We start from the raw sequence: 25,240 nt of genomic DNA, 5'->3' as shown, positions 1-25,240 counted from the left end.
ATAGTACCTCTTGTTTTTGTCTATATGAAACCGATCGTTTTCTTTTTTTCTTTTTTTCGCTTTTGTCAAGCTCTCTTCGTCTACTCCTTCCTCCCTTCTTCAAAACTCTCTCTGTCCCCTTCTCAGTCTCTCCTTGTTCTGTCTCTCCTCTTTCTCTCTTTTTTTTTTTCGAACTTTTCGTTCTTTCTCCTTAGTCCCCGAAAATCCTCAACTTCCCCAAGAAAAATCCTCAATCCTGTGAGAGAATTTTTTCAAAAATTCAAAATTTTTTAATCCTTATCCCTTCTTTTTTTTTATTTAAAATTTTTTTTTAAACTTCAAACCCCCTCTTTTTCCCTCTCTTTTTTTAAATTTTTAATTAATTTTTTTTTAAATTTAGCTCATTATTATTATTATTTCTTTTACTTTTATAATAATTAGGAATTAAAAATTCCATATAAACAATGTAATTCTCAATATATACAAATCTTAAAGAATATTATTTTTTTTAAGCATTTCCTAGGTTTTTGGAATTTTTCTATGTATATTTTGAAAAAAAAAAAAAGGGTTACACCCCATCTGCCAGGGAGTTGTAATCCCACGAACTTTGTTCCGTGGGAATCACAGTGAACCACGGCCTCACAAAAACTAATTTTTATTTTTTAAAAAATTTATTTTATTTATTTTATTTTTTTTATAGTGCTAGCCCCGGTATTGGGGTTAGTAACACCAATGCTGGGTTATCCCAATATTCAAAAAAACTAAATTGTTGTGAGGTCACGTCTCAGTTCCACTGTGATTCCCACAGAATTTTGTCGGTGGAATCACAACTCAAAAGGTGGTTCCAAGCAGTAGGTGGGCCGTTCTGTTCAGCGTGATTGCCAGGAAAGCCTTCCGGCCCAAAGATGTAGAATGCCTGATCTGCTGCAAGCGCATGTCATATTGGGCCGTACCGGCCCATTTTAGACATCTATCTATGGCTGTCCACAATCCATTTTTCTATCTATATATATATATAACTTTTAAAAAAAAAATTTAAAGAGCCAAACTCGCAAGCACCACTGTTAAGGTGCAAAATAAATTTAATCATTCTTTTCATTTTGTACAAACTTTAAATGAAAAAATAATTAATCTTATTTTCCATGAAAATCAGCAAAACTCAGTTCAGCCAACCTAGTTAAAATACAGCTGCTTCAAGTAACATATAAACTCTTTTCAAGAAAAATAATAGAAGTAATAGACAAACAAATAAATAAAATAAAAGCCTCAATACAATCCACAGATGTTTTCCAACCAGCGTCCTCTAATATTAATAGATATATATATATATATATATATATATATAAGCCCCACAGCATTCAAATAAACCAAGATTTATACTATCAGCTCAACTGAAATTTCTCTTATAGAAAGTTGCATCACTTAAGGACATTATGCATTGGCTTATCAAAACTCAGAAAACAGGACCAGACCGGACCGGGCCATACACAGAAAATTAACACTACCAGCAACCTGGACATTGTCGAAAAGTTTGGTTATCTACAGATTGAACCAATCGACAAAACACAAACGAACCAAGAAAAAGAACTATAGATTCTCTGTGCAGATAATTCACACAAAACAGCAGAATACTATATGTCTTCAGCAAGCGCTTTCTGGATGTCTCTCTGCATTAATACATGATAACATGAAAATTTTCATTTTGTTTGAAGACAGGAAACACCATCCAAACAGAAATATTTCCCAGTGAAACACGCAAATAAATGCACAATTAGCAAAATGTACCTCAATCGACAATGGTGGAGTTGAAGTCCCATACCGCCCAATGACTTTACCTTCCTTATTAACTAAAAACTTGGTGAAGTTCCACTTGATTCTGGAACCTAGAAACCCGGGTTTGCTGGCCTTGAGAAATTTGTATATCGGTGCAGTGCTAGGGCCATTTACTTTGACCTAGAAATAATAATTAAGACGGGCAAGGATTATTGCCGAATTCTATAATTGTGCTTTTTTTCTAGTCAAAGAGAGAAAATGAGTAAATTCAGGCAATAAGAAAGTTGCACCTGAATGGGACTAACAATAAAAAAACAGTAGTTTCTTGATGTCTCAAAGTTCAGGATGACGCAATTCAATCAAGCATAGGATGTAAATAAGTGAACCCCATATAACATGATAGACAAACATGAGCAGGAAGGCAGAGAAAAACCGTTAGATGCAAGCCAAACACACTATCTAGACTCGAACCCAAAAGCTTAAACTTGTTGGATGAAAGACTAAGGCTATATATTCAAATCTATGCTTTCCCAATTAACTGATGTGGGATTATTGGTTACTCTAATACAGCCCCTGATATGTGCTAGTTTATTTTATCTGGCTACATCATACACAAACCAAGCTCTAATACTATATTACACACAAACTATACAAAAGGGCATTGAACAATTCTGAATTTTGAAGTGATTAGTTCAGAACCAATGTTAGCATTGAATAGTCAGCCAACACATTGTCCAATATTATCCTTTAAGTGTTTTTGTATTAATAAATCAAGCTATCACAATGGATGAAAAGAATAGTTAGAAACTAATTTTGGGTCCAAGCTGGGCAAAAAACCAAGTCTATATACAACCAAACAAAAGTCATCTCTCCTACAATAGCAAAGTTTAATCCCACCTCGGATATTTGGACCTATGAATTTGTTAGGCCAAGCCATTTTCCACCATAGGCGAGTTGTCCCCAATCCTTGCACAAAGGTAAAATCAGTCTTAAGACAGGTGCTTATCCCGCTCCTAATCCTAGGTTCGGACGTCCCAAATCCCTTTAATTGCATTGATTAATGTTAATTGCATGATATAATCAATATATTGCTGATAGAACCTCTATTGATTAGACCATATGGCAAGTCAAGTTATAACATGGAAGGGCATGGCATGAAAGAGCTAAGTACCCACAAGAAAGCACTGTAAACAGGTTTATAAAGGACTTCTATGATTAAACCTTCAATTGCAACACATAGATGGTGCGGAACCTAAATGTTGTCTTACTCATCTATAGAAAACAAGAACCTACAAATAAGGAACAAGGTAAGCTCAGGTTTGTGCCATACACAAAACTGAAGAACCTACTGTGTAATTTGTGATGTTCTTTTTTGGCCTTCTCATCAGGATGAACAAGAAAAGAAATCTGGCCTAGTTACATTTGTGTTCCTTCCATTCCTCTGATTCAGTTCCAACCCTTCCCTTGACAACTAGCAGGAAACCATATTTTTTTTCTCAAGAAATCTTCAGAATCAGAATTGGCGCAATGGCATCAGAACCGTTCAGCAGTGATTCTTTTCGGAAGAAAGCTTAGAAGGTCAGAAAAAGCACATTGCGTACAAGAGATCTTAAAGCAAAGATGCTCACCATTTGAGCAAACTCTAAATAGATGTTGGTATCAAATAAAAGGATCATAATTAGTACCTTTTTTTCGTAAATAGTCCACTTAAGCTAGTCACTAAGAGAACTATAGCCTGATTATTTTCAAGAAGTGATATATAACCATAACAGTAATTCCATGAAAGATGAATGTCATCACATGATATCAAAGTCTTGCATCCTCAAATAGAAAAGGTATTATGGAAAAAAAAGTTTTAAGAATACGGTGAGACCCATGAATCCAGCTTTTTGTTTCCATTTCTACCTCAGAAGGTGCAAACCTGAACAAAGTACTCATGGGTGTTTGCAGCCCTTTACTGAGGCCTTAGCAAACATAATTTGAACAATTTAGAGGATGAAAGTAGCGTATCATAAAAAAAAATTTATTCCTTCGTGAATTCTTCCCTTTCATTATGAACGTTTGCTTCCCTTAAATGCCGAAATTTCAATCAACACTACTAAAATCAAAGAGTAATATCCATAAGCATCACTACCTGCAACCAAGTGAATATTGTCCAAACATTTTCATATATCCCAGTATTATTTTGTAAGGCAAGCACTAAAGTTGCAATTTACAATTAAAGGAATATACTTCCATACTTTCCTTGTATGATTCTAGATAGTACCATGCCAAATTAGCAGGATTTATTGCCAGTAAGTCATGATCTTTTATAGTGTTATCTTTATCTATTAGGAAGTGAGTTAATATTCTTCCATATTCTTCACAAAATCAAGCGATAGCCTTTTCTTGTCCTATGTCATAGGATTTTACTTTCTTAGCCTATCAGAATGGGAGAATGGCACTGTTTCACTAAAATCTGAGTACAAAATAAATGACCATGTCAGTAAACCTGCATTCATTGCGAAGTCATTTAGGTCAAGTTATGGGTTACGCAAAATTTTTCTATGTATTCTTTCTATTCAGGAAAAAAAAACTAAAATCTGAGAAGCACGATAGCCTAAGTTATGATCATTTATCAAGAAATAAAGGCCAAAATTAGAAGCCTGAAATTACACCATTACTTTTGCAAATGAATTAGAATAACTCATTATCAGCAAAAGATGTTTATATTCTCTGCATATAATTATTTGCTTCAAGCTCATTGCTTTTGCTTAATCTATTCACTCTTTTTAAGCACCTCTTCCCTGTTTAGGATGCACTATTCCCAACAAAATTTCAGCATTCCTTCTGTGTTCATCACTATTTGATATATTGCTGTAACTTACAAGACTAGAAATGTTGATTAAACCCCCTACATGTAACTAATAAGAATACTCAAGCAAGATTCCTTCCCTCTTCAATGTGGTCCTAGATCACATTCCTATCATACTTAATCAGCAGTTGAATCTGATTTTTATAACTTTCTTTGACTCCATTTCTTACTTAATACCATAGTCTGTAGAAATCATAATCAAGGAATTGTCAAAATTCATTGGGATCAGCTCAAGGCAAAGCATTTCTGCATTTTCAAATGAATCACTCATCACACTTCATGGATTGTGAACTTTTACATTAACTCCCACTTATTTAATGCTTTCGATTTCCTATTCTAAGCATCCACAATCACAATGTTGATGCAACTATAGGTGAGGTTCAAGTCTGCTTCTACAAGCATCAATTTGGCAGGTTTTATCAAGGCGATGCTAGTACCTATTAGAAAACTTGATATTTCCCAAATTTGGCCTTTTCTAATTTGATTTCCTCTAATGGCTGCCAGTAAGCGTTTTTTCTTGGACCCTAAGATTTGTCTTTATTCTTATATGGACTCCAAATTTTCCTTTCTTAATATGGTTTAGCTTGATTTCCTTTACAGATTGCCAGTTAAATTTGCTTTAAAATAAGATATCTATTTTTAATTCTATGTGGATTCAAAATTTGCCTTCAGGGTATCTTATAAAGGCAAATATCTTTAATGGTGTTATTTGGAGAAATAGTTTGTTTTTCTTTGGCAAGTGGCTTCTAGGATTGGATTATCACAACCAACAGGTGATGCTTAATTGGTCATGAGTATTTGAGCGATCCTCAACCATGAAAAACAGGAGATACAAGATCAGGGGTGAGCATTCCCTCTTTCTATCATTTTCAATTTTTGCATGAATCTTCTCTATTTATGGAGGATCTTGATTTCAAATGACCATACAAAATAGCTCTTATTAAGTGCATGATAATTTGACTATGGTTATTGAATAAGTTGCCAATAGGAAAATGACCATCGACATTACATACACTATCACTTCATTAATTTTTAATGCACTAGCACCTAAAACAAGAACTATATATCGTTTGTCAATCTAGTTCAACTAAACTGATAGTGACAAAGTTTGCTTCTATAAAAGATTAATTGTTAACATAAACACACATATTTTGTGATAAAAGACACAAGATGTGATAAAGAAGACTTGTGTTCTACACTCATATTCAAACAATTTTAAAGTATGAACATTTCCCTAATTTCCCTGGTAACAACATAAATCTTTCATATTAATTCCAAAATTACTAAATAAATGCATTGTGATAAGCTCGCCAATGAAAAAACTATCAATGAAACTCTAATTAGTGAATGTGTCATGATTCTCATATTTCAATTCAAATATGCTTCTAAAAAGAATACATTAATTACCTTTTGGAATATCGGATATTCTGCCTTATATCTTGTGCAAGCAAATTCCTTCGCCTCATTGCTAGAACCAGGCTCTTGTCGCAAGAATTGATTGCATGGAAATGCTAAAATCTCAAAATCTGAAAACCAACAAAAGCCCAATCAGAGCCAAAGGAAATAACTACTCTATCCAAGAATTAAATACTTTGGTAATACTAATATCTTCTTCACTCAATCCCCAATAAAATAGCTCAGAAGAACACATCCAAAAACAAATAAATAAATAAATCACAAACCCTACAATCACTCCAAAGAAAGAAATCATTCTCAAATCACAAAAACAAGAGAGAAAAAGAGCGAGGCCAAACCATTGTCCTTGTACTTGTTGTAAAGCGTGGTCAATTGGGTGTAATTTTTATCAGTGAACCCGCTGTTTCCCAAAAACAAAGTATCAATAGAAATTCCAAACCACAAATCACAAACAACAAATCAAGAAACACAAATTAGAGTATCAATAGAAAAATACCATTTTGAAGCAACATTCACAACAAGAAGAACCTTTCCCCTATAAATCCCCAGCTCCACATCCTTTCCACTGCAATCCTGATCATCAAACAACAACAACAACAACAAACATTGAAATTTAGCATCTCCAAAGAGGATATCAACCAAAAAATCCAGAGAAAAAACTCACCTTGACAGTGAATTGGTGGATGGAAGCGTCGGAAGGAGAGGATTGAGAGATGCCCATTCGGTGGAAAGCGTGAGACGGTGCGGATCCAGTGTTGATGTTTATCGGAACAAGACAATGAAAAAAAAAAAAAGCAGTTTTTGTGGGTGCTTGGACATAAACGAGATGAAGTTTCGTTGGTTTTTGGTTAGTTTGCGTAAATTTCACTTCAAACCTCGCGGCTCTTGTTGACCGCTGTTATTTTGCATTTATAACCCCTGAAAATTATATAATTGCATGAAAATCTCTGGATAAATTTTAATTAGAAGTTACAATTAATACAACATTTATTTGTTTTAGCGTGCGAGACTTTTTTTTTTTTAATTTAAAAAACCAGTAAAGTGGCAAATCCATATGACCGGACAAGAGTAAAATTTAAAAAAAAAAATATTCTGTTATTTTTTTTTATTTTATTTTTTTACAAGAGCGATGCATGAATCAAATATTAATCGTCCAACCTATATGTCCTGGCAAAATAGAGTTTGGGCAACAAAACTGTGCACATAACCAGGGACTTGTTACCGAATCCAACAATACTTGAATTCAAAAATTTTTAAATATTTCACTCGTTTTTAGTACCATTGGGCTATCAATTTTTTAAAAAAAAAATTATTTTTGTTTTCAGATTGCATTAGTTTTAAAAGTGGTTTTTTATTCAACAAAATTCAAAAACTTAAAAACAAATGAATTTCTCCCCTGATGCTTTAAGTTTCTAAACTATGATAAAAATTTTAGAGATTTTGATTTTGTCATTATGAACATTCGAAAAAGAAGTACATTCTCCAAATATACATGTATAAATTCTTATATTAAAGTGTAAAGTTTTCAAATATACTTGTCAGCCCTTTTAATTTTACTTTTACTATAGCAATATTTAATGTTTTGATTTGGTTGTAATAATATACTCATTTTTTTATTTATGTAAAATCACTTTTGTAATAGATGTCATTGCATATGGGTCTATAAAATATGAAAATACTTCCTATTTTTAACTTTAAAGAACCCTATTTTTTAATTTAAAACGAATTGTATATTTTTTTTCACTTCTAATGACCTATGATTTAGTTATCAAAATCAATCATATTTCTACTGTTTAATTCTACGAATTAAAAAAAACATATTTAATAAACAAAAGGGTAAAAAAGTTATTTCCACCCAAATTTAAGAATTATTATTGCCAGTATGAAAAATAAAATAAAATTAAAAGAAGGGTAACAAGTAAAAGCCTCAACGAAAATATAAACCTATATACTGCTTGTTAAAAACAAGATACATTTTCCCTCAAGAAAAGAATGCCTGCAAATGCCCTTTTCATCTGAAACAGCACATAATAAAATATATATATATATATATATATATATATATATATATAAGTCAAGCAAATGTACATAAATTACATAGTGAAACCATCCCAAATCCCCCCTTTCAATCCCATGCAGACCAAGATTAGTGTGGGAAGAACAGATACTTCCTGGAAAAAAAAAACACCTTAAAACAACAAGCAAACATCAAACTCCGCAGTTTAATTTAACCAAAAAAAAAAAACATAAATTACATGGTGAAACAACCCAAGATTTCTTCTTTCAATCCCCTATAAAAACAAAATTAATGGGGGCATAAACAGACTAAAGGTACATATATCTAGTATATGTTGGGTCCTCAGTTGGCCACAGGATTCTGCATCTGAGGAACTGGTCTCAGTCTCTTATACATTTCAGAACAAGCTCGAGAGAAATCGGACATGGCTCTAAACAACTCTGGAAGGTGTGATTTGAGACTCCCAAGTGATTTCTCCCTCACCTGTCTGCAGAGTTTCTGGTGTGCCTCAATCTCGTCGTCTAGTCTGGTTTTCAAAGACTCGACGACAAACTTCCTTTCTGCTACTGGGTCTTTTTGATTTGCTGTCTCTAAGTTCTCTGGATCAACCTCCTCAGGTATACCTGCCCTCCTCTGTGAGTGTTTGTGGTACCAATCCTCAAAAGCTCGTGTCTTTCGGACGTACTCCTTCCTAATCTCCTCACATTTTTCCCTCTGTTTCAGCTCATCTTGTTGGAGCAGCATTATCGTGTTTATGACTGCAGCAAAGCTTGAAATAGCACTCTTAGCGAGGTCATCAGGAAGCTTCTCAAGATAGTCATGCCACGTGTGCAGGAGAGTTTGGATAGGAGGTTGATGTACTCTCGGAGGAGATGACACCTTTTCCTTCAAGCTACTTTCAATGGGGATTAGGTTCAACCTTAGCCAATCATTGAGGAACCCGATGTATTCTTTCTGATGGCTAATGAGCTTATGAAATTGTGACTGCCACTCCTTCACAACCTGCCAGAGTTGAACGGTGCGATCATAGTGATGTTCACTTGTTTCCTTGGGAGAATTGGAGATGTCTAGGTCTCTGAGATCAGAGACAATCCTCAGCTGGTGTTCATGTTGACCATGCATGACTTCCCACATCTTCGCCATCCTGGTAATATTGAGACCTTAATTACCAATACTGAACAATGCAAGTCAGAAGTAACAACTACTCTAAAAGAAACTGCAGGAAACCATATTAATGAAATTTAAAAGAGAATAAATATGCCATTACAAATTTTGATTGACATCTGCTTGCTCATTTACCTGATTAATCTCCACTAAAATGTTTGCATGTGTTAAAATAAAAGTACATGTTTAGAGTGCAAGAGTAATAATGCCTTTTTGGTTAAGTTTAGAAAACCATAATCCTACTCTTATTTAAAGAATGTTATACCTCAATAGTATAAACTGAGAAAAACTATTCTTTAGATTCTCAGATTACATCTATTACTTTCAATAGTTTGTTTGTTGTTATGAATTGCATTAATTGGTATCAAGAGCCAAGCTTTGAAGAAAGAAAAGAAATCTTGACTGTGGTACCGTAGCTGAGGGGGACTTTTCTCTGGTCCTATAACAGTTTTATTTTTCACAGAAGAATTTTTTTTTCCTTGGTGATGGGATCACTTGACAAAATTAAAGCCATTAGATTTAGTGTTCAAATTGTAAATGTCAATATTATGGGATGACCAAATTTTCTTAAAAGAAAAGTTTGTTGAACTATATTGATGGATCTTTAGTTAAGTCTATTCTTTGTCAAGCATAATAGTTTTGCAAAAGCTTTCTCTAATCCAGAACACCATCTACGAGATGGCATATTGCCAATGCAAAAATCATCACATGGATCAACAATACAATTACCTAGGATATTTGTATTCAATTATTAAAACTTTATACTGCTAAAGCTGCATGAAATTTTCTAGCAAATTTATATAATAAAATAAAATAAAATAAAATAAATTAATTGCAAAAACGAATACGAGCTGTCTACCAAGGTGACTGCTCTAGTCAAGATGTCTAGACTAAATTAAGTATAACGTGGGATCAATTAATAGTTATGGAGCCTACTAAATTACAAGCAAATCTTGTCCTCAAATATAGAAAAAACGTATAAATCAATTGTTGATGGCTTCAATATAGGATTTTGAGTCTATCAGGGATTCTCTCTTATATTGCACACATTTTGACCGCATGTCTCCCATCTCTAGCATTGGTAAATCTCAAATTTCTTTTGTGGCTACAGCTAATACAGGCTCCATCAAACTCATAACAAAATCTTTGACTAAATCACTTCAGATGAATGTAGCTATTGTCATGAGAAAAAACCCTGAAAAAACTCTTGTCAACAACTTACAAGGTACGGTTGTAGTGAAGGTCATGGTTCTACTCAAAGCGTGCATATATTCCATATCAGTCTCTCACAAACTATTATTGGGTAACCAAAACGATGCAATAGACATGGACAAGAATTTCCTATTAATGTCTTGTTTGATATATCTGCGGATCAATGCATACCATCTTTACATGCTAGGGTACACAAATTAGAAGTCCAAACATTTTTGTCAAATCAACTTCCATAATTTTATTTGTCTAAAGATTTATGATCTTCCCACACCACACAATTTCTCAATTCAAGTGATCTCTCTGCCCTTGGTTGATTGATTCTATCGCTATTAATCAGACTCCTTTAGGTCTACCAGAGTCAAGTTGCACTTCATCTATTGATAACCCTAAACTAGTTTATATTACCCCTTTAAAGGATGAGTACTATCAATTTACCTCACCTCACTATTAATCTGATAGAAAGTAATTGGAAGATAGAGGCCAATCTGTAAGGTTATCAAAGCTTTCTTTCTTTTCTTTCCCCCAGATCCCCTTTGCTAACCCTTGATATAATCCTTGCACGTGAACCCTTGGTTACAGTATCACTATGGAATTTCCCATAATACCCACTAGTGGTCATGCACACAGTTATTGCCTTGACCATTGACCTTCTTTCTTCTGGCGTAAACTCTTAGTGGGTGCTGTGAATGGCTAACAATTCTCTCCTGGGCAGAACAAACCTTGTCCACAAGGTTGGAGTGAGGAAATTGACACCGAAAATCAGCACAAGACATCCAAGTATCATCATCAAGGGAATGGTTGTGCCACCGCACTAACACCTGATGGCAGGGACATGTATTGGGGCTTAAGTCTCAAACCTGAACAATTTGCTCTGGAATGAAAGATTGCTCAACAGAGGAGAAATCTTGTGGCAGTACATGTGAGACAGGATGGGAACCCAATTTCTTTAAGAGAGATATGTGAAAAACTGGGTGCCCCCAAGGGTAGCTGCAGTTTGTACACAAGTGGGCTAATTTTCTAGAGGATTTTGAAAGTTTCATAGTATTTAGGAGCGAGTTTTGCTAACAACCGATGTTGAATGGAATGTTGGCGATATGAGTGCAATTTGAGAAAGACTGAATCTCCAACCTCAAATTCAGCGAACCTGCGTTTTTTGTTGGCCGAGTGAGCCATTTGGAACTGAGCCTGAGAAAGATGTCTTTTCAATTATTGAAGGATGGTAGATCTCTCCTGATGTTCTTAGGCAACAGCAGTTATAAGAAACTCACCGGGCATATATTGAAGAAGAGTTGGAGAAGGACGGCCATATACAATTTCAAAAAGAGTTGAATGGGTTACGGAATGATAATTAGTATTGTACCAATACTCCGCCCAAGGAAGCCAATGTTGCCATTGTTTAGGTTGTTCGGAAGTGAAACAACGAAGATAAGTTTCTAAACACCGATTAAGAACTTCAGTTTGACCGTCGGTTTCCGGGTGATACGGTGTGCTCATTTTAAGTTGAGTACCCCATGTGGCAAAGAACTCTCTCCAAAAGCAACTCATGAAGATGGGATCGTGGTCACTAACGATGGAGAACAGCACACCATGAAGCCTAACCACCTCCCTTGCAAAGAGATCAGCTACTCCTTTGGCAGTAAATGGGTGTTTTAATGAGAGGAAATGAGCGTACTTGTTGAGTCTATCCACCGCAACTAAAATACAAACCACTCCTTTAGATTTAGGCAGCCCGGTAATGAAGTCCAAGGAGATCTCTTCCCAAATTTGGTTGGGAATTGGAAATGGCTGCAGGAGACCTTTTGGGACATTGTTTCATATTTGTTGCGTTGGCAGGTTAAGCAAGCAGCCACATAATCTTTGACCCTTTTCATCATACCTTGCCAATGTAGGTTAGCAGCGATTTGTTTGTAGGTATGCATAGCCCCAGAATGACCCCCTTGGGAAATACTGTGGAATTCTTCAAGTAACCTTGGGATGCAAGATGAGGTGGGGGGAATCATAAGCCGGCCTTTGAAGAAGATTTTACCATTGACAATCTTGTAATTAGGGTATTTAAGTGGTTGGTGCTGAATTTTCTATAGTTGTTGCTGTAAGGATACATCATGTGTAATATCAGATGCGAGGTGATTCCAATCAGCCCAATACGATAGTGATAGTGCAGCAAATTCCATATTCTCCACTACGCGTGAAAGAGCTCAGCAGCCTGATTGGTTTTGCCCGGCTTGTACTCCGCATCAAATTCATAACCCAGAAGTTTAGTAACCCAATTTTGTTGAGCGGGAGTGATGACTTGTTGTTTCCAAATGTGCAAATGTGTTGAAGACTGCTGTGATCAGTACACACCAAAAAAACACCGGCCAATTAAATAAGGCCACCATTGACAGATGGCAAGAACAAGGGCCATGAGCTCTTTTTCATAGGCAGGCTTTGCTAAATGCCGCGATGCGAGTGACTTACTAAAAAACGCAATTGGGTGATTGTCTTGCATGAGTACAACGCCAATGCCCCCACTCGAAGCATCACATTCAATGATAAAAACTTTGGTGAAATCAGACATTGCTAATGTTGGGGCCGTAGTAAGGGCTTGTTGCAACCGGTGAAAAGCCACATCAGCTTCTGTTGACCATGCAAATTTGGTAGGAGAGTCTTTCTTCAACATATTAGTAAAAGGGCGAGCTAACTCCCCATATCCTTTAATGAAACGCCAATAATACCTCGTGAGCCCCAAGAAGGCTCGTACTGCTTTAAGAGACGTTGGCACAGGCCAATTGAGGATGCTCTCCACTTTTGCAAGATCCATCAAGACACCATTATGAGATAGCACATGGCCCAGGTATTCAATAGACATCTAGCCGAATGAGCTCTTTTTCCTGTTAACTAGAAAGTGTTGTTCTAACAAGATCTCAAACACCAACCGTAAGTGTTGCATATGCTCTTGCCACGAACACTATAAATGAGTATGTCATCAAAAAAAAACAAATACAAACTTACGAAGGTACGGCCGGAAAATGTCATTCATTGTGGCTTGAAAAGTCGTCGGGGCATTCATAAGACCGAATGGCATGACCTTGAATTCATAGTGGCCCAAGTGTGTGCGAAAGGCCGTCTTTGGAATGTCTTCCTGTCGCACTCTAATTTGATGGTATCCGAATAGGAGGTCGATTTTGGAGAAAAATTGAGCCCCATACAATTCATCTAGTAATTCTTGGATGACAGGAATAGGGTATTTATCTGGTATTGTGGCCTTATTAAGCTCCTAATAGTCAACACAAAACCTCCAGCTTTTATCTTTCTTGCGAACCAATAAAACTGGACTAGCAAAGGGACTATTGCTGGGTTGCACAATCCCAGAAGCTAGCATTTCGGCAACCAATCACTCAATTTCATCTTCCTGGATGTGCCCATACCGATATGGCCTACTATTGATGGTTGTGATTCCTTCTTTAAGAAGAATTTGGTGGTCAGTAGGTCGCCGTGGTGGAAGGCCACTGGATTCTTCAAATACAGCTGCAAATTCTTCAAGCAACTAATGTAAATCTGCAGGAAAAACTGTTGAGGTGGCGATAGTGTTGTTCACTTCACCCAAAACCAAGGACCACAAGAGTGTTGTAAACTCGACATCGTATAGGCGGTGTAAAGAATGACAAGAAATACTTGAATTGGAAAGTGAGGAATCCCCCGTGATTTGCACATAATCCCCATCGTGAGCGATTGCCATTGTCATTTTAAACCAATTCACCTTGACATCCCCCAAGGTTTGTAACCATGAGATTCCCAAAATCACATCAACTCCACCTAATGGAAAAAGATAACAATCCACTGTCGTCGAAATTGAAGCCATTGATATTACCGTGTTGCAGCAAACCCCATGAGTTTCTCTGCAATGACCATCACCCAATTTCATCCCAAATATAGGTGTCATAGAGATGGGTAAGTTTAGTAGAGTAACCAATGTAGGAGAGATGAAACAATGACTTGCGCCACTATCGATCGTAGCAATAACTGGTGAAGCATTAATACTCCCCATAATCTTCATCATGCTAATCTTCCGGTTTGAAGTCATGCGAAACAAGGAAGTCCCATCTGCAGGATTTGGGAAGCGCCATCTTCTAGAGTACTAGGGAAGTCACCACTTTCCGATGTAGAGATGTTACTGGGGTCCTGGTCTTCTTCCTCTCCCAAAATAAGTGCACGGAAGGTTTTGTTCGGGCATTGATGAAAAGGGTAGAAAGGTTGATGGCACCGAAAGCATAATCCTTTAGCTCGTAAATCTTGAAATTCTTTTTGTGTATACTGACGAGTTTTCCGATTCAGCTCGGAATGGCCTGGCACTAAGTCGGAACTTACACTGTTGTGGTCCGAACTTGTGGCCGAATTGACCTTTGAGCCAGTGTCTGAGTAGACACGCCGATTGACATTCAACGCTAGTCCTAAAATAGGAGACCTTGGGGCTCCAGGTCTGCTAGCTGTAATGGAATGCCCGAGTACACCATCCTCTGACCGAGTGATGTCCCATATTGACCCAGCCCTAGCACCAAGTCTATAAGATGGGAATAATGATCCACTCGTCATCTTCTTCCCACAAATCTTGATTTCATTCTCCACCTCACGAACTAACTGCATCGTGTCGTAGAGGTCTTGAGCTTCATGCGATCAGATATGAGCACAGATAGTATCTTTCAACCCATTGAGGAATTGGCCTATGAAAGCTGCCTCCAACCACCCTTGCATTTGGGCTGATTTTTCTACAAATTCACGGATGTAGACCTCCACCGTAGTTGTCTGCTTCACTGTCGCAATTGCTTCATACAGGTTCATGGCCAAAGCACTACTGAATCTGACTAAAATTTCACGGCGCACATCCTGCCAAGTAAGGAGAGGTCGGCGTTCTTGTAACCAGGTCATCCAATGGAGTGCGTGGCCCTCCATCGACACCAATGCTAGTGTAACCTTCACATCATCCTGAGTTTGTTGAATCCAAAAATATTGCCCCGCCCGCCGTACCCATCCCAAAGGATCGTCGCCCTTGAAGTTGGGCATCTCGATTTTCTTCGCCGCAATCTGGATCTCATCGAAAGAAATCATGCGGGACGAAACCCGCTGGCCTTCCGTAGCCGCAGAAAGCACTTCATCTGGAGAAAAAGACGCCAAATTTGGTGAAGTTTAAGGATGTGGAAGTTCGTCGACAGCCTTTCCTTTCACAAAGGTTACCAATAATTGTTGAATGTTGTCTAGTTGCTGCCTCGAGCGTGCTACTTTGTCCAAAATACCCGCCACCGCCTGGTCCGCCTTTGAGGCATAGATCTTCAAGTTCTGTAATTCCTCTCCCATCGATTCCAAGTTCCTTTCTATCGAGTCGACGTGCTGCTCCATCCTGGTTGGCGGCATCAAGGCTCAGGAACGACCACGCTCACCGCACCAATGATAAAAAGTAATTGGAAGATAGAGGCCAATCTGTAAGGTTATCAAAGCTTTCTTTCTTTTCTTCCCCCCATATCCCCTTTGCTAACCCTTGATATAATCCTTGCACGTGAACCCTTGGTTACAGTATCACTATGGAATTTCCCATAATACCCACTAGTGGTCATGCACACAGTTATTGCCTTGACCATTGCCTTCTTTCTTATTTAGTATACTCTTAGTGGCTGCTGTGAATGGCTAACATAATCATATTTTACATATCTCACCGCTAGTTTATTATTTATTAATCAATTGACTAATTTAGGATACCATACAACTTTCACTGGTATTTCTTGTGTTATGTGAGATCCGAAGACCTGTTTGAATATCGGGGCAAGCCATAAAGTTGTTAGCTTGTACGAGTCAATGAGATGGATTATCTTCACATCCCACATTTGACTGCTACTTCAAAAACATATCCGTCTTTATCTTCTTTTGCGTTAAACTCTTAGTCTATATTATTTTAATTATTGCATTCTCAGTTAGACCATATTTCGAAGTCTAGGTCAGAACATTTGGCTTCTATAGGAAGTTTGAAAAAGTCCATTCTAGTAAAATTTCTATTTGTCATTAGCATAAATTGATCTTAGTTATTGATAATAATCATACTATTTCCTCATTTGCTTTTGATTTAGTTCATTCACGTTAGAGCAACTAATAGTCTCACAATCATTTGAAAAATATGGCTTTAAATATATAAGCTTAGGTCTCTCATCCTATCAACTTAAGCTTTTAGGTTGAATCAAGCCCATATAATATGTTTGATTTGCATCTAATATGGTATTAAAGCTTGATCTGTTTGGTTTGTTTGCAATGTGGCTAGATAAAAAATAAACTAACACATATCAAGGAGGCGTGTTAGAGTAACTAATAGTCCAAAAACAGTTAATTTGGAAAAATTGGATTTAAAGATATAAGCTTAGGTCTCTCATCCTACCAAGTTAAGCTTTTGGGTTGAATCAGGCGCAAACAATATGTTTGGTTTGCATTTAACAATTCAGACATTTGATGACCCACATCTAAACATTCTAAAGGAGGTGCATGTTATTATATGTTGTTTATTGATAATCACAAACATTATACATGCATTTACTTAATGCATAAGCATTCTAACTTCTACAATATCTATGCTACTTTCATCGCAATGATATGGATCTAGTTCGCAAAATCAATCACACACTTTTATTCTGATTCCAGAAAAAAAATATCTATCTAATCAATTTACTGAATTTTTAACCTCTGAAAGAAAAATTCATTAAATTTCTTGTACTTACTGGTGTCCTAACTGGTGTCCTAACTGATATATATATATACATCTAATACCAGTAAGTATATATATAGTGTTCAACCATCTTATACTTACTGGTGTCCTAACTGATATATATCATTAATTTGTCTGTCTTCCATTTGTTCCTATGACTATTGTTTATTTTTATCATTCATCATTCTCTCGTTGAACTTTCAACCCTTGAAGAAGCTTCTTTTAATCCCAATTGGTAGAAGCTATGTGAGAAGAACTTAAAGCTTTAGATAGAACTCACACATGGTATCTTGTGTCATTACCCCTCAATGAAAAAATTACTGGTTGCAATTGAGTATATAATATTATGAAGGCAAATAGATCTCTTAAATATTATACAGCTCATCTTGTGCCTAAGAATTTCTCTCAGGAATACGACATTAACTATGAGGAGAGATTTGCTCCAATAGCAAAGATAACTTCAGCACGTGTTTTCATTGCCCTAGCTTCTTCCAATCAATGCCCACTTTTCAAATGGATGTAAAGAATGCTTTCCTAAATTACATGAAGAACTTTTCCAAGTTTGCTCCACACTGAAAAACAAGTATATCGTTCTTATAAAGCACCTTATGGTCTTAAACAAGGACCTAGTGCTTGGTTAAAGAAGTTCAATTCAGCATTACCCCAACTTGGCTTCATTAACTCATCTAATGATTTTGCGTAATTCACTCATACCTCCTGTGATAAAATTCTCTCGTTGTGGTATGTGGATGATATCATCATTACTGAAAAAGGCTTGGACTGTATTGTTTTTTTAAAGAATCACCTTGCAAAGTTGTTTGAAGAAAGATTTAGACCCTCTATGTTATTTTCTTGACATTGAACTCGCTTTATCAACTCGTAGTGATGTCTTGTCTCAAACTAAGTATGCACTGAGTATACTTAAATAGAGCTGATCTTATTAATGAAAAGACAATTATTACTCCTAAGTTCAATGTTGAACTCTGTCCAAATGATGGCGCACTTTTGGATGATTCCACTAGATATTGCAAAGTTGTTGGCTGTTTACTATATCGCACAGTCATTCATCCTGATATATAGTTTGATGTGAATGTTAATAATCAGTTTAATAGTACTACTCCTTGCACTAACTCATTGGAAGGTTATGAGAAAGAAATAATGAAAATAAACTATAATGGAAGAACATCTGCAACAGAAAAAGAAGCAGACTAAAAGCAGGAGGTAATTGAGACAAATGAGGAGCGTATATTGCAAAGGTATAGATATGGGTATAGGTATCAGCTATGAGTAAAGTGAGAGTGTGTTTGCCCCTTTTGATTAAAGCTTGTAAACAACACTTTCAGAGTATTTAAATGTTGTTTAGCAGCTCAATCATAAAAAGAACTTTTACTTATGGAAAAGCTGATGTCCACGGTGAACTACTTACAAAGAAATTTACTTGGGGATGAATCAACAGCAAAGGGCTTCATCCAAATTAACTGTATTGAACAACAAAAAATAATTTGTAACTGGAAACAATTAACTTTCAGCTTCATCTTTGCTTTACTGGTACGAAAAAATGAACAACCTAAATATATCAACTTCCAGTGTTATCAAATTTGCCATTTCATGAATCGAGAAAGAACAAAAGGATGACATAATATTCATAATCATCAAAGATAAGACAGATTTCCATAATGACATGGGTTTATGTCTTACTACCAGAATATAACCTATAGTGGAGAGAACTAACATGATAATCTTTGGTCAGTTTAGCCAATTTGAGATAGAGCAAACAACTAGAGAAATATTTTTGCAACCAATAATTACAGAAGGGCATATAGCTCACAAGAAAGAGGATCAGCAGACAAGATTTATTGACAAAGTCTGGTCCAAGATGCTTGAGCAATTTACTCAAGAAGCAAGAAAGATGGAACTATTTCCTAAGCACTGATGAATTTGTTCCACCTATCTCTAAACATGAATAGCAAGATTATATTCAGGGAGAATGAAAGAAAGAACCATTAAGAAATGCAAACATATAAAATCATAAAAACAGTAACTTGACCACAAAGCGTCTTAGTAATCAAAATATGGAGAATATTTCTACCCAAAATAAACACAAAATAGCATTGCCTTTGTATAACTAAATACATGCCGCACGCTTAAAGCTAAAACTAAAGAAACACTTACCCGTCAACAAGATCTACTAGCTTCCGGAACAACTGCTCATCACGAAGGCATTGAATTTCCGAGACAGTGGAATCCATGGACTGCATATCAACAATGTACCTTGTGTGCAAATGACTGACTGCTGCTTTAGTTTTCTCAATAACCTCAGGATTAGCACCACGTTTCTTTTGCTTGTTAAGCAGTGCAACCTTCCTCTGGTACTCAATTTTCATAAGTTCACCAGCCTATCCACCATGAAAAATCGATGTCAGATCTAGAAGTTGATGATAGCTGGCCACAAATGAAGCAAACATGTACAGATACCTACACCCCATTTTTCCTTAGTGTCTTGAAACCCAGTGACCATTTATGCATTAAGCAATCAACAAATGCTACTAAAGAACCTTTTTAATGTCACATATCTAGCTAAAACTGGAGATTATGCAAAAGTGTTGACAAGGAAAGAAGTGAGGAATGCAAGCAGGAAGTAAGAAGTTCTGCCAGGCTCACTACATTAGATAAGGAGGCCATATTATCATCTAGAGATTATTCCACGTTCCCTTCTAGGACATTTTAGTGTTATAAAGCAATATCTGAAATGGGTACAACGAATGCCTACCAAGGCACCCTATATTACTTAACACCAAACTTCAAGAAACTCAAGGCTGAAGTTAAGGAATTAAGGTGGAAATTGCAACTGTTGAAATATGTTATATTGCAGTACATTAGGAAAGTCTATGTTAGCATCAAAATATGATCAGTATCTCAATATAATTGGAGAGTTTATATTTGGTGTAATTATTAGTTAAAAATAATTACTTTGTTTCCTAATACTGTTACTGGGGAAAATCTTCTGTTTAGTATATATTAAGTATAGAGGTTTATTATAATATATAGGTTTCTCCTCTCTGCTCCACTCATGGGTCCATTTTCACATGGATCATGATAATGTCCTTGATTTCCTTGGTCTGGTTTGCATCTAACATGGTATCCAGGGAGCTCGGTTTTGTTTATGTCGATTTTAGTTTGCTACACTGACAGTTTTTCAAATATAAGAAAAGCATGATTGATAAGACTACTACTAAATATATTTAAAAGAGAAGAGAATCCAATGAACAACCCAAACTATTCAACGACAATGCATATGTTTCTGAAAAAGTGACTTGTCATGAGCAGGTAATATCCTTGAAACCATTTGGAGAAATTCCATAATCATAAACAAGGATCATTACAGATATAAGAAAGCATGATTGATAAGACTAGAGGTCCACTATCAAGGGATTCAAGGCTGTGTTAGAATTTTGCCTCTATTAGTACTAAATATACTTAAACGAGAAGAGAATCCAATGAAGAACACAAACTATTCAAGGACAATGCATATGTTTCTCAAGAAGTGACTTGTCATGAGCAGGTAATATCCTTGAAACCATTTGGAGAAATTCAATAATCATAAACAACGATTATTTATTTGCATTTCATTCACATCCGCAATGAAAACATATAAGAGCATGTTCAATCATAACATTAGGAAAGCTGGAAATAGCCCATACTCCATAATTGTGTTTCAGAGAAACCTATGAGATGGTTGAACAAATTACATTTGGGATTAGTGTTTACATAACTTACATCACTTGGATGTGTCATATTACATTTCATGCTCTATGGTCCATCCGCAAAACATTTCTTCTACAGTCCTTAATTTGGTGAAATATTTAAGTGCACAACCAACTTTTTTTTCAGGCATTTGACTCCATCTATTTTCCTCATTGTGACTCTGACAGCTCTGAGTCCAACTTGCATTTTCTCTTTTAGACATTAAGAGCTAAGGATTTCTAGCTACTATTAGTGAGCAAAGGTTGTTGTCTAGGGCATCAAAACTATTCCATATCAATTTCCTCTTCCCTTTTTTTTATATCACTCACAGTTACAAGCCACACAACCTACTAGTACATCAAATGCCTTTCCCCACCTTGAAACTAGTTAACATTTACCAACCTGATACAAAACCTCTAAGAACTGGTGCCATTTTTAAGCCAAACCTAGTACAGGACAGAATCCTAACATCTATGCAATAGATAATAGAAACATAAATTGTTATACCAAGAACATTAAGACTGATACTTAAAATCATTTGTGAACAAGTAATCAAACAAAGGCTGAAACTTACCTTAACTTCGTCATACAGCTTCTTTTCCCAAGCCAGCATTTTGTCTAGCACAGTAGCATGAGTTTCCCATTCATCCTCATCAAACTCGTCCTTTCCATCAGTGGTATTTGGTAGCCCTTTAAAGGAACGGTTCCATGTGATGACTTTCATGACTCTAGCAGAATGATCAATGTGCCCTAGAAACAACAATAAATATATCTATCTGAAGGTGGATTCAAGCCAAGAATGTAAAAAAAAAAAAATCCCGATGAACCAGTAGACTGCAACAACATTAATGTCATCCCAAGTATATAGCAAAATGAGCACTACAACCAATTCAAACATTAGAAAGCATAAAAACATACAAGAGCTGACTACATAACTACCAAGAATTAAAGAGCAAAGGGTGATGCAAGTTTCCAGCATAAAACCGAGCATAAGTCTTAATGCAATCTAAAGTATAAGTGCCATGTCAGGTTTATCATTCAGATGAATTATTTAATAGTCCAATGAGAATTCACAATTCCTCAGACTGAGAAATATTTGACGTTTTAGCAACAAAATAAACTTCTTTTAGTTTCTTTGCTACATATAATTTGAGTTATTTAAGTTAAATTTTATCCTCATAATTAAGTGCAATTACTCTAGTTGAAACAAATAAAAGCAGTCATTCATTTATCTGTGAGGAGTTTGAACATCATATATATGCTAGGAAGTGGATCACTTGGCACACAAGACAAGCCTATGAATGCCGATGCTCATAGATACTGCACCTATTAATGTTTTTCCTTTTAAGTTTAACTTGACCTCATAATGGATACATTCTGCAGGCAAAGTAGACACCACTAATGCAAAAGCCAAGTGAACTTGCCCTCACCAAAAGTTTGCTTTACTTCATGTATGTTGAAGAAGCACAAAAAGAATGGCTATCCCTTCACAGCAGTAAAGTATAAATTTAGATTAAATCTAACTGCAATGAGATCACTAAGATAATTTGCTATAGTAACAACTGCTTTCCAATTTCAAGTTTTAACATATAACATGCTTTAACAAACATTTCAAGTCAAGATTGACACTAAAAGGAACTTTTTGCACATTTTTTTGCCAAGCATTAACCAAGTAAAGCACAATGACACTAGTTATCTGTTGATGAAAATGTCAACACCAAAAATTCAGAGGTATTAGATAGAGTCATAAGGTTCTTTTTATATATCCATAATCATTGAGAATCACTGAATGTTCACTCCAAGAAAATAACCTAAACGGACAACATGATTATAAGAACATAGCTTCAAGTTCAATCTACAAGTAAAAATTGGACAATCGGTTAGATTTGGGATCAAACTAATGCAAATCTCCTAATAGGTCAATCTTGTGAATGAAATAAAAAACTTACAAAGTTCTAGAATATAATCTGACCACACACTTGAGTTTAAGTCAAGGGGGATCTTACCAAGGTAGCCAAGATAATTTTTTTTTACCTTAACAGCCCCAACAATCAGCATTCTCCGAAAATTAAATCCATAATCATTGTGATTTTCGAATATTCAATAAAAGTTCAATCATTTAATCTGTGATATGAACACTTGACCCATGAATGATGACCAAAACTTACGAAAATAAGCATTTTCCTTTCACGGCTTCTTTGTATTAACAAGTAAGCAACTCATTCAGGTTCAATGGGTTGAAACACATCTACGAAATAACCTCCCTAAGGGACAGGTCTGTACCAGTTGGAATGCTTTCAAAAAATCATGTTTTCTTCTTATGAGAGTCTTATCAACCTGTGAGATCAACAATTTGAATCTAGAGGATAGAATGGAACTTGTTTAACGCAAATGAATGGACACTGACAAACTGAAGTATGAGCAAAATCAGTAAGAATTGAAAACTAATAAGCATGGAAACAGATGATGTTTCCTAAGCAAGAGGGGGCAAAAGAGCTGAAAGAGGGTTTCCCACATCAGCAATTGAGATAAATATTCACCATGGTGAGGACTATAAGCATCCTATCAATCTGTGAGATCAGCACTGTTTGAATCTAGAGGGCAGAATGAAACTTATTTAACAAATGAATGGATACTGACAAACTGAAGTATCAGCAAGATCAGTAAGAATTGAGAACTAACAAGTATGGAAACAGATGAAGCTTACTAAGCAACAAGGGGTAAAAGAGCACCTTCCTTTCCATTGACATTGGAAATCAGTAGAAAACCAGGATGGTGACAGCCAACCACTCAAATATTGTGGTTCGCCAACATAAGGTTTTAACGATAATTACAAACTACCAACAAACAAGGTTAGACGAAGTTTTGCCCACCTACCCACAGTCCCACACATAAAACAATGAATAGCTCATGGCTCCACGGAAACCCAGCAAACAGTCAAAACGCAAACTTTACTAAACAGTAATTTGTAAACTAGCAAAAAGCCCAAAGAGAAGGGTTTCAGTTCACCTCGATTGTCAGCAAAGTTGGAGTGATAATGCATCCGGTTGGCCTCCAGCATCTTGGAAACCTCATGAGCACCTTGTGACGCCTTAAGGAAATGATCATCCAGCTCATTCAAGACTTGCAAAAGACTAATGCTGGACTTCGGCGCCGCCACCATCTTGCCTCTCCGAGCTTCCACGGCGCTCGCAGAGGCAGCGTGCTGGTGGTGCGGGGTCACACCCTGCTTCTGCTTCCTCACCGGCTTCAGCACCTGGGGATCCAACACTAGCTTCTCCGGAGTCACAGGCGGCTCCTCACCATCGCCAGAAGCCACATTGTGAGGGATCGAAGGAGTCGCATTGGAAGCAGACGGTTTCGCGAACCTCTGTTCGTCTACTTCTGGACGGATCTCGTCATGCTGTGCGAGGGAGGCGCCAGCCATGTTCTCGTGCATGGAGGCGAAGAAGTAGTCCCAGGTGGACTCCGGCATTGGTGGCAGCGGCTCCGGGCTGTGCTGTGGCGGCGGCGGAGGGGTCTTAGGTTCCTGATCGAGCTCATGGTCACGGTCATGGTCATGGTCGTGGTCAAGGTCATGATCATGTTCACCATCGTCCTCGTCGTCCTCCTCCTCACGAATGGTGGGATCGGAGTGAGGCTTGGAGGAGAACTTTTTCGTAGGTAGATCAGGCATGCTGACGGCGCGCTGTAGCGGGGAAGGGGAGAAATCGGGGAGGGGAGGGGAGGAGGGAGGGGGTCTCCATTGGAGCTTGAATGGAGCTGGCGGCAGCGGCAGCCACGGCGGCAAATGCAGAGGCGGAAGAGGAGGAAGGGAGGGAGGTGGTGTTGGGGGCAGAGGACTCACCGTGGGCGAAGTCGCTGAGGGCGGCGCCGGTGTTCTTGAGGGCCATGGCGTAGGAGGAATGCGCGGCGGCGAAGGCGTTGCGCGCGGTCACGGCGTCCTTCATGTGCTGTTTCCGGTCCTTGCATCGTGACACTGCTTCCTCGTTCTCGATCCGAGACTGCGCGCATCCCATTGATGCCCTCCTCGTCGACGTCGTCGTCGTCCACCGCCGCCGCCGCCGCCGTGACCCAGAGAGCTCCAAACGAGCTCGGTGCTTCTCTCTCTTTTTTCTCGCATTGTTCTCAAAAATCAAGAATTTGAAATTCTTTTTTTTTTCACTTTTTGGGAATTTTGCATCCGTACCCTTGTGAAATATTTTAATTAAAACAGATTCTCTTGATACTCTATTTAGTCCCGCTAATATAGTCAATCTGCGCATTTACTCCCTCTAATATAATTTGTCATTAAAATGTCCATCTATTTTAACATTTGAGAAATATAAGGCCTCTCTCTTTAATATTCGGGAAATGTAAA

General features: G+C 37.0%; 2 protein-coding genes across 2 annotated transcripts; both read right to left on the bottom strand.

Moving 5' to 3' along the window:
- Window positions 1-1,336: 1,336 nt before the first annotated feature.
- On the bottom strand, window positions 1,337-6,847 carry LOC120264412 (probable glutathione peroxidase 5). The gene is made up of 6 exons (XM_039272224.1): window positions 6,687-6,847; window positions 6,519-6,595; window positions 6,361-6,422; window positions 6,014-6,132; window positions 1,765-1,932; window positions 1,337-1,646 (listed from the first exon to the last, which is right to left on the bottom strand). Exons 1-6 carry the CDS (start codon window positions 6,741-6,743, stop codon window positions 1,611-1,613), a joined length of 519 nt encoding a protein of 172 aa, XP_039128158.1. The 5' UTR covers window positions 6,744-6,847; the 3' UTR covers window positions 1,337-1,610.
- Window positions 6,848-8,224: 1,377 nt separating this feature from the next.
- On the bottom strand, window positions 8,225-25,019 carry LOC120264980 (protein ALTERED PHOSPHATE STARVATION RESPONSE 1-like). Its single transcript, XM_039272907.1, is given in 5 exon segments — window positions 8,225-9,183; window positions 19,309-19,532; window positions 21,455-21,630; window positions 23,890-24,617; window positions 24,619-25,019. Coding segments are annotated over 5 exon segments (2,211 nt in total). The 5' UTR covers window positions 24,900-25,019; the 3' UTR covers window positions 8,225-8,381.
- Between the last annotated feature and the right edge of the window lie 221 nt (window positions 25,020-25,240).

Source organism: Dioscorea cayenensis, chromosome 7 (genome assembly GCF_009730915.1).
Source record: "Dioscorea cayenensis subsp. rotundata cultivar TDr96_F1 chromosome 7, TDr96_F1_v2_PseudoChromosome.rev07_lg8_w22 25.fasta, whole genome shotgun sequence".
NCBI lineage: Eukaryota > Viridiplantae > Streptophyta > Magnoliopsida > Dioscoreales > Dioscoreaceae > Dioscorea > Dioscorea cayenensis.
Note: the sequence above shows the minus strand (reverse complement) of the source record. Positions and strands in the feature narration are given on the sequence as shown.

Bases quoted from the DNA above. Each gene is read 5' to 3' on its own strand.
- LOC120264412 (XM_039272224.1), bottom strand. From the start codon at position 6,743: ATGGGCATCTCTCAATCCTCTCCTTCCGACGCTTCCATCCACCAATTC. The intron at 6,596-6,686 runs GTGAGTTTTTTC...TTTGATGATCAG, and splicing joins TCCACCAATTCACTGTCAAG to GATTGCAGTGGAAAGGATGT. The intron at 1,933-6,013 runs GTAATTAATGTA...TATTATTTCTAG, and splicing joins AATATCCGATATTCCAAAAG to GTCAAAGTAAATGGCCCTAG.